Source organism: Podarcis raffonei, chromosome 7 (assembly GCF_027172205.1).
Source record: "Podarcis raffonei isolate rPodRaf1 chromosome 7, rPodRaf1.pri, whole genome shotgun sequence".
In the NCBI taxonomy this organism is placed as follows: domain Eukaryota; kingdom Metazoa; phylum Chordata; class Lepidosauria; order Squamata; family Lacertidae; genus Podarcis; species Podarcis raffonei.
In genome coordinates this window covers 51,551,131-51,567,621 of record NC_070608.1, presented here as the reverse complement: position 1 = coordinate 51,567,621, position 16,491 = coordinate 51,551,131, and the positions used below count along the sequence as shown (strand labels likewise).

Below are 16,491 nucleotides of genomic sequence, written 5' to 3'. Positions count from 1 at the left end.
GTGGCATCAAATGTGAATCAATAATTATTAGCTAAACATGTCCATATTCTTGAATTTACTCATGCTCACATCCAAATATTCTGTTCCAATATTAATGTCTCTGCTGACTTAATCTGTGCCTCTCATTTTGTGGATTCAACAGAAATATCTAACAATAAAAAAATATCTTGAAACAAAGATCATTCACAACTCCCCTGACCAATTTAAATCATAGGAACATTTGCCACTAGATTAGCTGCCCAGCGTGGCTGGGGAAACTCAGCCAGATGGGCGGGGTATAAATTATTATTATTATTATTATTATTATTATTATTATTATTATTATTATTAACATTATATATATAGATATTGCAGTCAAGCACCCTGGTCAAGTAATGACTTATGTCTTCCTGAACTCTCGTGTCCACATTGAGGTTCCTCAGTTGTGAGGGATTGTCCATTTGTTTCAGTAGAAATGCAAAGGAATACTCGGGCAGAGTGCCCCAATTGAAATGAGTGGGGGAACTATATGTGCAAGATCTGAACACACTTGGGTCTCTGTACTGGACTTAAAGGATGGAATAATATTGTTTTGACCTTAACATTTGCAACTGATGAGACTCATTGTGAAGAACAATAGATGAATGGAATCGTGTTCATGGCATGGATTAGGTAACAATGCACTTTATATCTTTGAAAAAAGGATATTATACAGATATATACATATATAGAGAGAAACACGTATGTGGACTACAGTTGTTTTGAGTGATTTATGACATCAACACTTCATTATTTAAATGCAAATATAGGGGCCAGGATCTGCAGAGACACTTTAGCAGTGCAATCAAATGCATGTCTACATAGAAGTCCTATTTAGAAGTGGCCCATGTCTCTCAAAGGGCTCTGTAGCATTTATTTACTTTATTCTATGAGTATCCTATCACAAATTCTTTAGTTTAAAAAGTAATTTGGCAGGTGACATGACGTTTGAGAAATGGAAACCAAAAGCTACAATCGGCCTTCAGAGCTAAATGTCTTTGGATCCTGGCCTTGAACTACAGTATTTTCAAGCTGCAAGGAGAATCTTGTTCAAGAATTTTCTATGAAACCTTATTGTGCAACAACTACAAAACTCCTGCATCCCAACTTCTAATTGAGGTTCATACACTTGAGATTGTTTAAAACTTTTTTATTGGAAATCTTACATATGTGACTAAAAGTCAAGGACAATATTTTTGAGTTCCATTACAAAATCAGTAATATATATATATATATATATATATATATATATATATATATATATATGAAGCAAAGTCTACTGAATCATGAAACAATGATTGTCTACAAAAAAGTTACCCAAGGTAAAGAATTGTGTTGTGCATGAACAAATTTTATTCTTTTGATGAAGCTGAAGGCCACTTTCATGTAGTTCATTGACAATGTTGAGCTGCAAGAATTACAGAGCCTTAAGGAAATTCCTCCATCCACTGTGTTAGTTTTTCCTTCCTACAAGAGTTCTTTTTCAAAAGGAACAAATTCAGATTGAGCACTACCTCCTATAGGATAGGTTCTCAGAATGTCAGGTGGGCCTCCCTATGGTGGTGCTAGTAGTTGCTAGGGAAGGCACAAACTTCACCCTAACAGCAGCCTGTCTCAGCTATGTATGTGTTCAGTTGGCAGAGTGTGAACTTGTAAAGCACTCCAGCTAGGTAACTGGAAGACTGTGTTGGGGGCCGATGGCTTTCAGATGTGAGAAGCTGCTTACATTTTAAAGGACATCCATTCATCTGTAATGCTTCAAAGCACATTAGGAGGAGCTATGACCCTTTTCCTGGTGTAGCTTTTTACAGATCTTTTTCTGCCTAGGACAAAAGGCAGCTCATGCACATAATTTGTTTTGTGTAAGTTACAAAGTTTGGGAATGATCAAAAACCATTCGCATCCTGACTCAGGGAGGCTCACGGTAACAGATTCTGAGAACCCTGCCCCTATTTTCCCCCAAATTAGACTTAGTGAGTACCACCAATAATTTCTTCTGTCGCCCTCCCCCAACTCCATCAATTAATGCAAAAAGACATTGGAATCAAAATTTATCAAAGAAGAGAGAAAAATATGTGAAATTCTTGTGGGCGGTGTGCTTACCTTATTTTCAAAGTGACCAAGAGGTATTTGTGTGTTCTTTCATTCATTCTATAAATCACCTCTTCAATGGTGTGCATTCTGCAGCCTTCCCTGAAAACCCTTCAGCTTGGCTTTCCTGTAAGCACAGGATGGTGGAGCCCACCTGACAGTGGTTTTGCTGTGAAGTGTTTGGTAAAAGGAAAGATACCCTTAGAAACAAAATTAGCCATTTTGTAGCTAGCTTCCCTGGTTCTAAGGGCGCAAGGGAAGACATTGCGACACAAACTTCTTCCAAGGACTTTTTCAAGTCAGGAAGTGCAGGTAGCCAGGGAGGCGGCAGAGTACTGAGGAGAAATGTTTACTGGAAATTAAAAGAAGAAAACACACACACACACACACCACCTGGCCACCTCACAATAAAGTAAGCTCTGTCTCACACCCACCAAAATTATGAAAAAAAAAATCTGAAGCAATTTGCAAGCACAATGAGAACGAGGCAGAAAAAAACAGAACCTTTCTCACAGGGGGTTAAATCTCTTGAGCAATGGAGGACAGGTTTCAGCACATGGCTAGTCCTAGTCCTGCAAACCCTTAAGCTCCAGCACTATTCAGTTTTGGAGCAAGTCTTGAAAACCAAGAATGGAGGGGTTAATGTTTTCAGGATTGAGCCTTATTCAGGAACTCAAAAGCAATCTTCAGAAAAACAAAGGGGTAAGTGTGAGAAAGACGAAAATAGGAAAAGACTATTAAAATAAAGCGCTATTCTACTTGAATCCATGTCCTATTTGCTAGTAATAAATCAGGACAGCTAAAATATAAATATTGCCTGAATCATAAAAACTTGTCATATTCTAATAAATTCTAGTTCAAAAAATCCAACATTATTTTAACCGACTGCAATCATCCTTCGAGTTTGGCACACCTGAACCAGCATAGAGATGATGTGTTATGAAGTTAACTCCCTTGGGGGGAAATACTTATGTGCGTCAGGATCTGAAGATGGATTCTGGTGCTAATCGTATCACACTGCTTAACATATGAAAGAAATGTAAAAGAGTCTTTTGCTGCTGAGTCTTTTGCTGTGATTCCGCAGCAGCAAAAGAGGTAGCAAACTTGATGGAAGGTACAGGTTTGTTTAAATCGCTGGAGCTCATAGAATGGATGACCTTGAAAGCTACAACTTGCATTAGAGACACTCCTGACTGCCTCTGTAGTCTCCTTTTGAAAATGCAAAGTACAAACATTTTATTCAAATATCTTAGACATTGTAATGGCTCAGAAGAACAATGACAGTGGTGTGTCCTTGTAGCAGTGTTCCTCTCAGAGAGATGAATGAGGGACTCAATTGCTTCACTGTAATTTCTCTATTTCCATGCTTCATTTCCTTCATGTAGCTGAGACTGGAGGAAAAAACAGCATGTTCTCAAGCACCTAATACCATGATGCAGTATAATAAACCTGAATGTGACGGAGACTGGAGCTCCAAAATAAACATAACTTTACACATCAATGCTGTATTTAAAAACAAATAAAAAATGAAGAAAGGATAAGTTGTCCTGTACTAATCAGAAGAGGTAAGGATAATAATAAAAAACCTGTAAATAGACAGCAATTCCCCCCCATACCTACATAGGAATCACAAAACTGTGATAATCACTTTCCGGATCTCTGATTTGACATATCCTGGAAACAATTTTGATAAGGCAATGGCACATGTTGCAGATTTTCATAACAGGAATTGCAATCTATTTTTAGAGTCACCCAGATATTTACAGAGGCTTTTGGACTAAATAGCTTTTAAGACCAACATTTTAAAAAGTCATCGTGTTGGATTTGTTTCTGAGCCAGCAAACTGCATGCAACACTGTAAATAAAAGAACTTTGCATCAGTAGTAGACAATATATTGTATTAACATTGTACGTAGTAAATGATTTCCCCCTTCTCTCCACTAAGCAAAGACTCTGGAGTCTAGACCCAGCAGTACTGCGAAGGCATCTACAGGATATCATTGGCTCATTGAGGTCACAGTGCGTTACTTACTCTTAGAGGTTGGTTGCCTCTGCAGGTATACGAGGGTTGCTATCTATTTGCACATGCCCGAGCATCTTAATGTTATAAAAAAAAATGCCATTGGATGCTCAGAATCTGTGTGTGTTCAGTGCAGTCCCTAGGACAAAGTTCTAATGAAGATATGCTTCACCAAGGCAAAAAGAAACCCAAAAGGTTAAAAATGGAGAAATATTTACAGATTTTCCTTAGTCCCAGATATTGAGTTTTTATTTTCTTTTTCTTTAGTGCATCGTCATAGAAAGGTTCAAAGGCTATGAATACAAATTTTCTGGTCCAGTTCCATACATGTCTGCAAGCCGTTTAAAACGAGGCCCCCAGTCACTGAGGTAATCGTAATTCTGATCTGAGTTTGAACTGATAGAATCTAAAGAGCTGAGTGACTCAGCCACCGAACCATTTCCCTCAAATGCGTATGTCTGCAGGGAATCATACGGTGGAGCACAAGGATCCACATCAGCCTCTTTTAGTCTTTCCCAAATAAATTCCCGAAAAATGACGTTATCCGGGATGCTTTTAAAGGATGGTCTACTCAAGAACTGGATCTCTGGCGTTACATCCCTCCTCGTTTTGGTGTCTCGGATGATGTTGAGGTTCCTCAAGGCAGCCATATCAAAGGCCTCGGTGTCTTCCTCTCCGCCTCCCTCATCATCATATCTGACTATGTTTTCCCTGATATCCCTCTCTTCATCGAAAACAAGGGGCTCCTTTTTCCGTCGTCTCATTGTAACAATGAGTAGGACAAGCACTGCAATGAAAGAGGCGATACATTTAGCGAAGGCATATACTGAACTTTATCCATTCATTAAGGTTTTACTTACCAGCAGAGCTATTTCTAAATTATGCATAAGAGAACCGCTCACACACTATGGTGGTCATACCATACAGTCAGTTTTTAAATTTGCTAACAAGTTATAAAATGGCTTTTAGACCAAGGGCTTTCAGACATTAAACAATTTATTGCCACCCTCATCCTGATTTAACATCTTCATATGTAATTCTGTATACTACACTGGCTGCCAAAACATAAATTTCCAGAGCCAGCTCGGGCCAAATATTACAACCTCACAGCCATGCAATAAAAAGAGACCTTCTTCTGAACTCTTAATTGCTCAGGTGATAAAAGCACATTCATAAACATACCATGTGTAATTTAACTGTCAGACTTTGGGAAGTGACTCCATTATTGAAGTATATGACGACAGGCTGCCTGATGAAGTATTCGATCCTTGATTGGGAAATTCAGGGTTGTTAAATAATGTCTAACATAAGTCTCCGTTTGTGCATTAAAAGCATCTCTCTAATAGATAACACTTTCCTTTAATGCAGAGTACGGCACCGTGTACCTGTGAATTATTTCTGATGAGAACTGCAAAGGCTGCTGGCATTTATTAGATCAGGCCTATGATATGAAGATGTAATAATTTTGCTATTTCTGATGCTTAAGAGGATTTCTTGTTGGCTTTAGTGCCAAGATGAGCATTTGTGGAAACAGTCAAAGACTATTCAACATTTAAGTGTTGAGAGCCAGAGTGTGGAGAGGGCGTTGCTTCCCAAGCAAAGGAGAGACCTTAAAAGTTCTTCTTGTGCCAGGAAAATCTGGCAGGGGAAAAAAAGTTTTTAAGCTTTCATCCTTGCTTTCATTTAACCCGCAGCCTGCAATTGCGTATGGTTGAAATTGTGTAAGTTAAATGCACATAAGATGTGACCATACTCTAATGATGATGGGTGATCTCCAGAGTTAGCCACATGCAGAGTAGGCCCATTTAAACCAGTGGAAGTTCATGGATTTCAATAGGTCTGCACTTAGCATGACTTGTGTTATACAACACATAATAATCCAGATAGATGGATAGATAGATAGATAGATAGATAGATAGATGATAGATAGATAATCATACTAAGCTGTACCATACATTTATCATCATTTGCAACCAATGTTGTTCATAAATCAAGCAAAGACATCATTTCAGTTCCAGATAACACATGCACATTGTTTTAAGGGTAGCTCATCTATTTGTTGTTTTACTTTAAAAAACAAAGGATATAAATTGTTCTATTTGCCTTCAATAAGCAATATAACCTACTGGAAGGAACCTACAGTCCAAGTTCCGTAAGTCCTTAAACAGAGCTGGACGGTCCAGTGTGCATCACAGTAGAGATACATTAACTGTTTTCTCATAAATTGTGATGGCTTATTGGTTGTTTGCAACAACAATAGCTGCAGAACTACAAGTTGCAGAAAATACCTCTCCCCTAAAATGATGTTTTAAGTATGCAATTTAACTCAGTGGCTACATTAGCACAATACCACATAAATGAAACGTTTTGACATATTCTAATTTTCAAATGTATACTACCTTTAACAGTGGTATACAGTGAGGTTGAGTAGGGCGCCTCTTCCATGTTTCTCTTCTTAGATGGCTAAATCTCTGCTCTGAGTATAGGGAAAGGTACTATGTAGGCACATTAACAAGTGGGACCTGCAACTAACATACTGCAGTCCTCCTCTTTAAGACTGCAACTAGCTAACCAGCATCAGGCACCAATTATTTGCTGTTTTGTCTACTGCTGAAAACCTACCTATTTGCTCAGGTGTTCCCAGGCAATGAGCTTTTAAACAATTCTTGGATGCCACCACTGTACATTTTATTTTATTCTTTTATTGCATGGCTAATTGTCATGATACTGTTTGTAATGAAAGGTGGCATATAAATGAGCTGAAGAAATAAGATGTGGGGATAATATTGAAAGTGGGCTTTGGAAGATTTGTTCTGTGGTGTGGAAGTCTGTAGCAGAACACACTGTGAATCTAGAAGGCTGGTTTTCAAAGCTGTGAAAATCAGTCTCCTTTGGCAAGTGGCAATCTTATTGTGGCCAATTTCATAGGCTGATAATGAGCACAAACGCAAGGTAAGAACTATAAAGTCATTAAACTGGAAAGATTTCAGGACTTAGCCCTACAATTTTATGAAATAAAATATTGAGGATAGTAATAAGATTCAAATGAAGAGCCCACTGATGAAGCTCGTCTCTTTTCTCTTTTAAAAGAATTACTTTTGACCACACTAGGATGGTACTACAGCCATGTATTGAGCAGTTAATCTTTTCTTTGCTCCAGTGAAAATGTGTTTTCACACTATGACATGTTCAGCAGACTTCATCTGGGGAGTTAAATACCTGCTAATAAGTGCAAAATATATGAAACTTAGTAGATCTGCCAGCCTAGAGGTACAATAAAAATCACGATAAAATGAATGTTTTATGTGGTTATGCCTCACACAGCCCACGATTGCTTGAAGCCAAGAAAAATATGAAGTCCTTTGAAAGGTTAAACATTTTAGCATTTAAATGGCTTTAAGAGAATATTAATTTCTAATCACTCCAACTGCTCCTGAACAATAATTTTTAACCTCTGCATGAATAAATCCCACTTTAGCGACTCTGCAAGAGTCATGGCACTCGCTGCCTGCAAAACCAGTTAGTGCGGAATTCCAGTGCAAGAACAGTTGGATTTCAACAGGAACTGCTTTAGAAGAGATACTGAAGGAGAAAGGGAGGAGAATCCCAACAACTTCATGGCAATAATCAGTGTCTAGTTGAATGGCCAGAAAGGCTAATTTTCAGGACTGGTCATTAGTCTTACTTATAACCACAACCTCCAGGCTTCAAAATTGAAAACCTACCATTGCTACAAGCATACAACACATCCCCACTAAGCCACATATTTTAAAATAGATGACTGAGCACTCCTAAACCTGCCTTGGATTAACCCCAAAATTTTATGACACTCCCCTCCCCCACAAATCAGAAGACCTAAGTTAATTTTTTTGAACCAACCACAGAGGAAATCCAAAAATTTACCTGCCTATCTTCTTGCAAGGTTTCCTTCTCTATAGCAAGTGAATAAATCTGAAGGCACTCCACTGGTTTGCATGGGAGAGCACTGCAGGAGCCCAATCAAAGGGCAGAGATGTTTATTGTCTACTTACCTTTGGCAGGGGTTATGCCCCGCCCCACCCTTGGATTGGGCCCTATGCTATGGATCAGCATTGAGTGCTGTCTCCCCACTATGTATTGGGCCCCAACAATGGTGAGATTATTCGCTGAATTATCCTCAGCAGAAAATAAACCCCCTCTTCATTCCCCAGATTGGGTCCTTAAGTCATTTACTTTTCCTCTCTGGAATTGAGAGAGAATTCCTATGCATGTTTAGAGTAGCTCAGTTGATGGAGCATGAGACTCTCTATCCCAGGGTCATGGGGTTCGAGCCCCACATTGGGCGAATATTCCTGCATTGTACTCTACCATTCTACAATTCTGTGTTTAATCAGAAGTAAGTCCCATTGCATCATATAGGGCTTATTCTCAGGTAGGAATGGGTGCATCTGATAATTTCAGTTTGTTATTTTCCCACTCTTAAGTACAGTTCTCCACATTTCAATCAATTTCAGTTCCCCATTTATTCACTCGTAAGTTTCCACATCAGTTTACCTTTTTAAAAAAAAAAAAAAAGACCTCATGAAAATTCATCAGCCTTTTAGTGTCTCCTAACATACACATTTCTGTATGCAATTTTCCCCAAAAGATGCATTTTGTGCACATTTTAGCATAATCATTTTGTACACATAGTGCATGGGTAGGCAAACTAAGGCCCAGGGGCCGGATCCGGCCCAATCGCCTTCTAAATCCAGCCCATGGATGGTCCGGGAATCAGTGTGTTTTTACATGAGTAGAATGTGTCCTTTTATTTAAAATGCATCTCTGGGTTATTTGTGGGGCCTGCCTGGTGTTTTTACATGAGTAGAATGTGTGCTTTTATTTAAAATGCATCTCTCGGTTATTTGTGGGGCATAGGAATTCGTTCATTTCCCCCCCCCCCAAATATAGTCCGGCCCCCCACAAGGTCTGAGGGACAGCGGACCTGCTGAAAAAGTATGCTGACCCCTGGAAGGTGCAAATTAGGTAGTTTGCCTTTAAACACTAACTGAATCAAATTTCTTCCCCATCCCTACTCCCAGGAAAGTTTGTATAGGTGAAGTTGACTATTATTCTCCAGCTTGTTTCAATCCAGACTGGTGATAATTATGGAGCCAGTAGAGCTTGCATCTCCCTTGAGACTGAGCATAGCAATCTTATTAGCTTGGCTAGGAAGAACGTGGCTGCCATCTCTGCCCTGGAACAACCCATACAATCAATGGAATGGGTACAAAGTAAGAGTACACTCCAGCCAAAATGAATGTTACGAGTTTGGTTGATGCCAGTAGGGAGGCTAGTGCACCCACTGCTGGTACCAAAAGCCAGGCTGAATGTACATTGTTTCTAAAGTTCAGGTTTGAGTTTGGCAAGGTTCAAGAGGAAGGAAATTAAGATTCTTATAGTGCAATTACCAGAAATGCTGCACTCTCTGTGTGATCCTCCAACACATTCCAGATGACTGTGCTGTTTCCACCAAAAAGTAGTGGATTCATGTTTATTTTTGTTTCTTTATTTATATTAGGGGCAATGCCAGCTTTGATCTTCCACACGAACATGCTCATTATTTTCATGCCACCTGGGAGGCCTCTTCACTGACCACGTCTAGGTAGTTAAGCCTCTTCATTCTGCACAGCTCTGAATGGTTTGAATTCTCATTTGTCTATGGATTATTTTAATGCACTCTTGGCTTCCCCCCCAAATGCTATTTTAACATTGTCAATTGTCTTGGGGCCTTTTGGAGGCTGAAAGGCAATATATAAATGATTTTATGTGGGGGAAAATGTTACGGGGAAATGAAAATGGCTATTAGGACACTTTCTTGTGGGCCATAAAGGGGACTTCCCCTGTGCACACCAGTGCTCCTATGTGCCACTGATACATCAGACGAGGAAAAAGGTTTTGGCTTATCAATAACATTCCCGTGCCTAACTGAAGCACAGGAAAAACCTTTTGAGTTTGAGAAACAGTTGTGCATGTCTGAGGGGGCACAAAATGATCGTTACGATTATGTTAAACAGTTATTATAAAAGCAATTACTATTGTGTGTCTGTGATGTTAACTGGGGGGAAATTACACCGCAATTGCCATATAATTCTCAGAGGCATTGAAGATTTTCCTCACTTATTTCTTTAAGGAATTATGTACAGTATAAAAATAATGACACCCAGCAAGATGATTTTCTTGTGCTTTTTATAAGCTACAATCATGCATTTTTTCGATCTTTACTCCCCCCTCCCATTTTTTAAAAAAACAACATCACAGCTGACAAGAGTTTGAGTACAATAGGCTTCATATGTACAGATTGCCTTAAAGGCTTCCAATAACAACAGGGCTATTTGGATCTGAGAGGTGGTGCCTGTCTAAATGAAAAAAAATGAAATAAGAGACTTAGGAAGGAGAATTATGGACAATACCAAATCAGTCTGTGTAATTTTTTTAATTAAAAAAAATCATTTTCCCATATAAAAAGCTCCCCAAATGCAGTAGCATGGTCCAATTAGGGACAGGAATACACTAAACCACTCCTGTGCATGTTTGCTACTTGCAGGGATATTTTTTTAACATGGGGAAAAATTCAAAGTATGACACTCTATCCTTAGCCTGTAAAGGTGCAGGCTGGAACTTTACCACTTCAGTCTCTCACCTCATACTGCGTAATGCGGACAGCAGCTCCCTTTTATTTATTGTTTTACAAATAAGGAATAGAGGTTGAACAGTATTTAACAAGCAAAGGTTGCCCATTATGAGTTATGGGGTATACATCCAGATTTTTAAAAGAGTAACGGAGAGGTGCATTGTGAAATACTTCCTCTCTGTTGAAAGGGAAGAATCAGGCAATTTTGGCCTGTGACATATTTTTAGCTATCCTCTTTCTTTTTCTTTTTTATCTATTAGCTTTCCTTTTTTTGCCAAAAATGGGGGGGGGGGGAGAGAGATATGAAACAAGTAGACAAATCATACTCAGAACAGATCCATTTAAATCAATAAAGCCCATTATTTCAGTATGTCAGACCTAAGTTAGACTTAGTTGGATATTATCCTTAGTAAATTTCTGGGATTAGGATGATTATTTAAAATATTAAGTCCCTGACAATAAGGTTATGTATCCATAGCAGTGACCAGAGGAGGAATGACCGCTGGGAGGAGCGCAGAGAGAAGAAACTCCATGGTGTATCAGTACAGGGCGGAAAGGGTTAAGAACCTCCTGCCAGTCTGGTCAAATTAGGCAACCCACAGCTATAATTTACTTAAACAGATACTGCAATTGATACTTCTGTGACTGTTAAATTAAGTTCGACTCATACTTCCAAGTAAACATGAATGGAATTGGACTCCAAGATGTCTTTCTGAACAGCTAGGTAGAGAATAATTCAGAAATATTTGTGGCATAAAGTTTGTTCTTCATCTAACAATTTGTATTCTGCCAAGTTGATTTAAAACTCCCAGTAATTCTGAGCAAAGTTCAGTTTAGCTTGAAATGCTCTTTTCTGTGACACTTGGAATATGGAGAGCATTGCATGTAAACTATGGAAGCTGTTTTTGCAGTTTTAACAGTCTGAAAGGTTGTCTGGAGAGCTTAGTCTTCACATATGTCATTTCTTGTCATGGGTAATGTCACTTTCTGAATAAAACACTGTCGTCTTTGAATCTCATACTTTTGCTGGAAAACTCTACCTGTCTGTTCCTAAGACACCTGAACCACAGGAGGCCTAGGTTGGAAACCAGGATCCATAGATGAAGAATGTGTCAATTCTGACAAGCACAGCCAAATGCACAATGATGGATGGATCGGTATTTTGCACTAGCAGTTACTGCACTTGGTTCCCTACTAGGTTCAAATTCTGTCACATAGACATTTCTCAATAGATGGTAAAGTTTTAAGAAACATAAATGAACAGAAATCCAATTAAATATCCAATTAAATTTTTTAATGTATTAAAGTGGAAAATTTCAATAAATATCTTCTAAAAAAAAAGATATCCAATTAAATATCAAGGCATGTCAAAATTACAATATTCGCTACTGAATTCTTTTTAAGTTTTACCTACTCACCTGAAATATTATGCTGTTTGAAAAAACAATGTTACATGAAAGAAACATGTGTATGTCAAAAATTTTACTAATGGAATTATATTGTATCTGTTTCATATGCTCTATGGTATTTTCATACTCATTAATATTTTGGGGCAAATGGAAATGCATGTTGATGCTTCAGTTATATACTCAATAATCTAACATTTGCCAGCTATATTTATTAAGGGGTTTTGGACACATACACAAGTGGTAATAAGTTTATGTTCGGCTGTATTCCTATACAGTCATACCTCGGGTTACGGACGCTTCTGGTTGTGCGATTTCGTGTTGCGCATTGCGCCGAACCCGGAAGTACCGGAATGGGTTACTTCCAGGTTTCGGGGCTTGTGCATGCGCAGAAGCGCCAAATCACGACCCGTGTGTGCGCAGATGCAGTGCTGCGGGTTGCAGACGTGCTTTCCGCATGGATCACATTCGCAACCCAAGTGTCCACTGTACTCACTTATCTGGGATAAGCTACATTTAACTCAATAAATCTTACTTTTGAGCAGACATGTGAAGGCTCATGTGAAGGCTTGGGCATTATAAGCCCATGACTACTAGACTATGTCCATTATTGTTCACTAATCCAGTTTTCTGCCTGCATTTCCCATGTGTAAGTTGTGCCTGATTAAAGAGACCTTACTGCTCCCAGCACTGTTTGTTACACTCCTTATCATAGCTTGACTTGAGCTATGTATATCTGAACTTTAAAAGTTAAAATAAATGCACCTATTTGACAGAGGATATAAATCATCTCCTTTACAAAAACAGGAACAATTCTAGCCTTTAAAAAAAGTTGCTTGCAAATGTAGCTCACTTATAAAGTGGCCTGGTTTGCACATCCCATTGAACCATACTTAAACTATGGTTTAATATGAATGAAAAGCATGCTGGTAATTGTCGGTGCTTTGCTCTTCCACTGCTGCCAGGAAACAAGCCATGATCTGGCGTGTTGAGTTGTCCAAAACCAGGGTTTCTCTCCACACAAACCACAAGAAGCCAAAAATTGCTTAGTGTTTGTGGTTTGTTTTCCCAAAACAAACCATGAGCTCAGTTTGTACAAGCCAGACAAAGTAGTCAGGAAAGAGTGAAGTAACTGTGATTTCAGCAGCAGGCAACCATACATTGCTCATTCACATGAAAGCATAGGATTTTTTTTTTTTTTACTGTGCATTAATGTGAAGTGTGAACCAGTGTGTGTCTACTACAGACAATGATCTATACACATGGTAATAATGATGAAAAAGCTGCTTCAGAGAAATGTGAAGTTCTGGCAATTCTTGAATGATCATTATTTGCCTAGAAGGTGCCAGGACTGTGCCAAGTCCTAACTGCCATATGCACTCAAGTAAGGTGCCAAGCAATGTTTTAAAAAATGCTATCACAGTTCAGAGCTTTTTATAGATTAGGCTTTAGAAAAGGTGCTCCCCCCCCCAGTCTCCAGTGCCATTTTTTACTTGTGAATTGGTGCTTCTAATCTGAGGTGATTGTGAGAATAGAACACAGATTGTATAAATGTATCTGTGCTTCTGAGCTTATTCCGGATAACCAGGTGTGAGTCTGTAACCATCACAGATTCCAGGCTGCAAATGCATAATCAAGAGACTGAACACCTTCTGGAAAGGTAGAAGTAACACTACTTTCAGTGTTACCAAATCTATATACAGTGGTACCTCGAGTTACAAATGCCTCAGGTTACAAACGCCTCAGGTTACAAATTCCTCTAACCTGGAAGAGTTACCTTGAGTTGAGAACTTTTCCCCAGGATGAGAACGGAAACCGTGTGCCGCCGGCGGCGCAGCAGCAAGAGGCCCCCATTAGTGAAAGCACGCCTCTAGTTAAGAACAGTTTCAGGTTAATAATGGACCTCTGGAACGAATTACCGTAAGTTTGTAACTAGAGGTACCACTGTATAAGATTTGGTATATATAAGCCTAAGGTTGCGGGTTAGGCTTTAAGGCTGCAGTTCTTATCCTTTATATCAGGGGTCAACAAACATTTTCAACAGGGGGCCAGTCCACTGTCCCTCAGACCTTGTGGGGAGCCAGACTATATATTTTTTTTTTTGGGGGGAGAATGAATTCCTATGCCCACAAATAACCCAGAGATGCATTTTAAATAAAAGCACACATTCTACTCATGTAAAAACACGCTGGTTCCTCGACCATCTGCGGGCCGGATTTAGAAGGCGATTGGGCTGAATCTGGCCCCCAAGCCTTAGTTTGCCTATCCATGCTGTACATCTTGTGTCGGACTAAACAAATGTGTCTTAAGTGTGGCTGACATGACAGAAACTAATTACTTTAGAGAATTGAAGATGTGTGATGCAGTTTCATCTACTGAAATTAAGTAAGTCTTGTTTGGTCAGTACCTAGATATGAGAAGCCCCAAAGGCCTTATCTGTGGTGGCACTCACTCTCTAGAAGGGTTTCCCCCCAGAAATAAGTCACATGTCAATATTAGCAAAATTTCAACACATTCTGAAAACATTTCTGTTCATGCTAGCTACTGATGTCATGATGGCTATATATCTGAATATCAGTTGCTGGAAACTGCAGGAGGTGAAAGTCCTCTTGCACTCAGGTTCTGCCTGCAAGTTTCCCACAGGGACAGTCATACCTTGGTTGTTGAATGCCTTGGTACTCAGACTTTTTGACTCCTGAATGCTGCAAACCCAGAAGTGAGTGTTCCAGTTTGTGAACATTTTTCAGAAGCCAAACGTCCGATGCAGCTTCCACATCTTCCGATTGAGTGCAGAAAGCTCCTACAGCCAATCGGAAGCCATGCCTTGGTTGTCGAACAGACTCCTGGAACAGATTAAGTTCGCCAACCAAGGTACTGCTGTATCTGGTTGAACAGTGAGAACAGGATGCTGGACTAGATGGGAATTGGCCTGATCTACTGCCTCCCACTGTAGAACCTTTAAGGTTTCCGTTTCCTTTTCTAACTCTTGATTGTTACTTCTTGTATTTAGTGAGTTTATTTGCATTTTGGTTTCTGTATTCTATTTCATGATCTATTGTACACAACCTCGAGATGGCCACATTACAGGCAGTATACAAATATCATAATAAATAAACACATTTTATTTGATCCCCGCCCAAGCAACTGCAAACACATATAAGTAAAGGTATTGCATTTGTTCTGAAGGAAAACTGTCCCTCTCCAGGGAACAAACCCCAAAGACATACCTAGCAATGTCAGAACACAAGCCAGTATCGCTATGAGTGCCCCGGTGCTAAGTCCTGCTGGCAAGATGTAGGCCTCTGCATTGCATGTTTGGGCAATGCCATCTGCGTCACAGTCACACACCCGGATAGTGAGTGTATTGGTGCTGCTCAGTGAAGGAGAGCCACTGTCCACAATAAATACTGGCAAATAGTAAACTGACTGCTCCTGCCTCCGGAATCCATTTCTTCTCGTTAGAATAGATGCCGTGTTATCTGGACCGAGGCAAAGACAAAGAGTGAAACTGACAGGATTTCTTCAAGAAATATTCTGTGCCTTTTTAAAATACATATCAATTTATTATGCCCTTTGTTTTACCTTTACCAATAGCAACAAGCTTGCAGTCTTTACAACCTGAGACTGCAAAGAACAAGCCCTGGGAAGGGCTGAAGGTTAGCCCACCTTGGGTCCTTCATAGTTAACCCTTCATAGGTATCCCTTGTTTAACGCAGTTCCATGTCTCCTTGCCTAATTCCCTAGTCAAGCTGCGGCAAGTCTTCCACATTGCCTGATGACAGGCCTTGTAAATGCAAGGTGAAATCTTAATAGATGGGTTCAAGAAAAGACAACAGAAAGGTTAAAAGTTCATGTTCTCATGTCTATCATCATTGGCTTATCCTGGTCTAGGATCCATGTGCATGTGGAGAACAGCAGGGAGACATGTTCTGATCCACTAGGCCCAGAAAGGAAAATTTATCATGAATGCTTCATTTTATATGTTAAATTTCACTCAATTTTTTCCATTTATTTATTTATTTATTTGAAAAAGAGGACTACATCACTTGGCCTTCCATGAGTATCTCTAGCCACTCTATCTTTGTAGAGGGTTTTGATGTGTGTGTGTGTGTGTGTGTGTGTGTGTGTGTGTGTGTAGGAAGGGATGTGTTCATCAAACCCTGAGAAAAGGATTTGTCGTTCAGTTAAGAATTTGAATAAAGCCACTGCTAATCTAAACAAAAATGTGCAAATTCTCCGAAAACGATATCAAGATTCTAATGTCAAGGAATGTAAAGGTCTCTTAAAGGTGCTTTAAATTAATT

At 39.4% G+C, this 16,491-nt stretch overlaps 1 protein-coding gene across 5 annotated transcripts in view; it reads right to left on the bottom strand.

The window, feature by feature from the left end:
- Positions 1-3,598: 3,598 nt before the first annotated feature.
- Positions 3,599-16,491, bottom strand: part of CDH7 (cadherin 7) — a 120,241-nt gene continuing 107,348 nt past the window's right edge. For all 5 annotated transcript variants that reach the window (XM_053396614.1, XM_053396611.1, XM_053396608.1 and 2 more), the window contains 2 exons: positions 15,415-15,666; positions 3,599-4,916 (listed from right to left, as the gene is read on the bottom strand). In XM_053396614.1, coding sequence (XP_053252589.1) covers positions 4,423-4,916; positions 15,415-15,666 — 746 coding nt within the window. In that variant the 3' untranslated portion in view covers positions 3,599-4,422. The remainder of the gene's footprint in view (positions 4,917-15,414; positions 15,667-16,491) is intronic.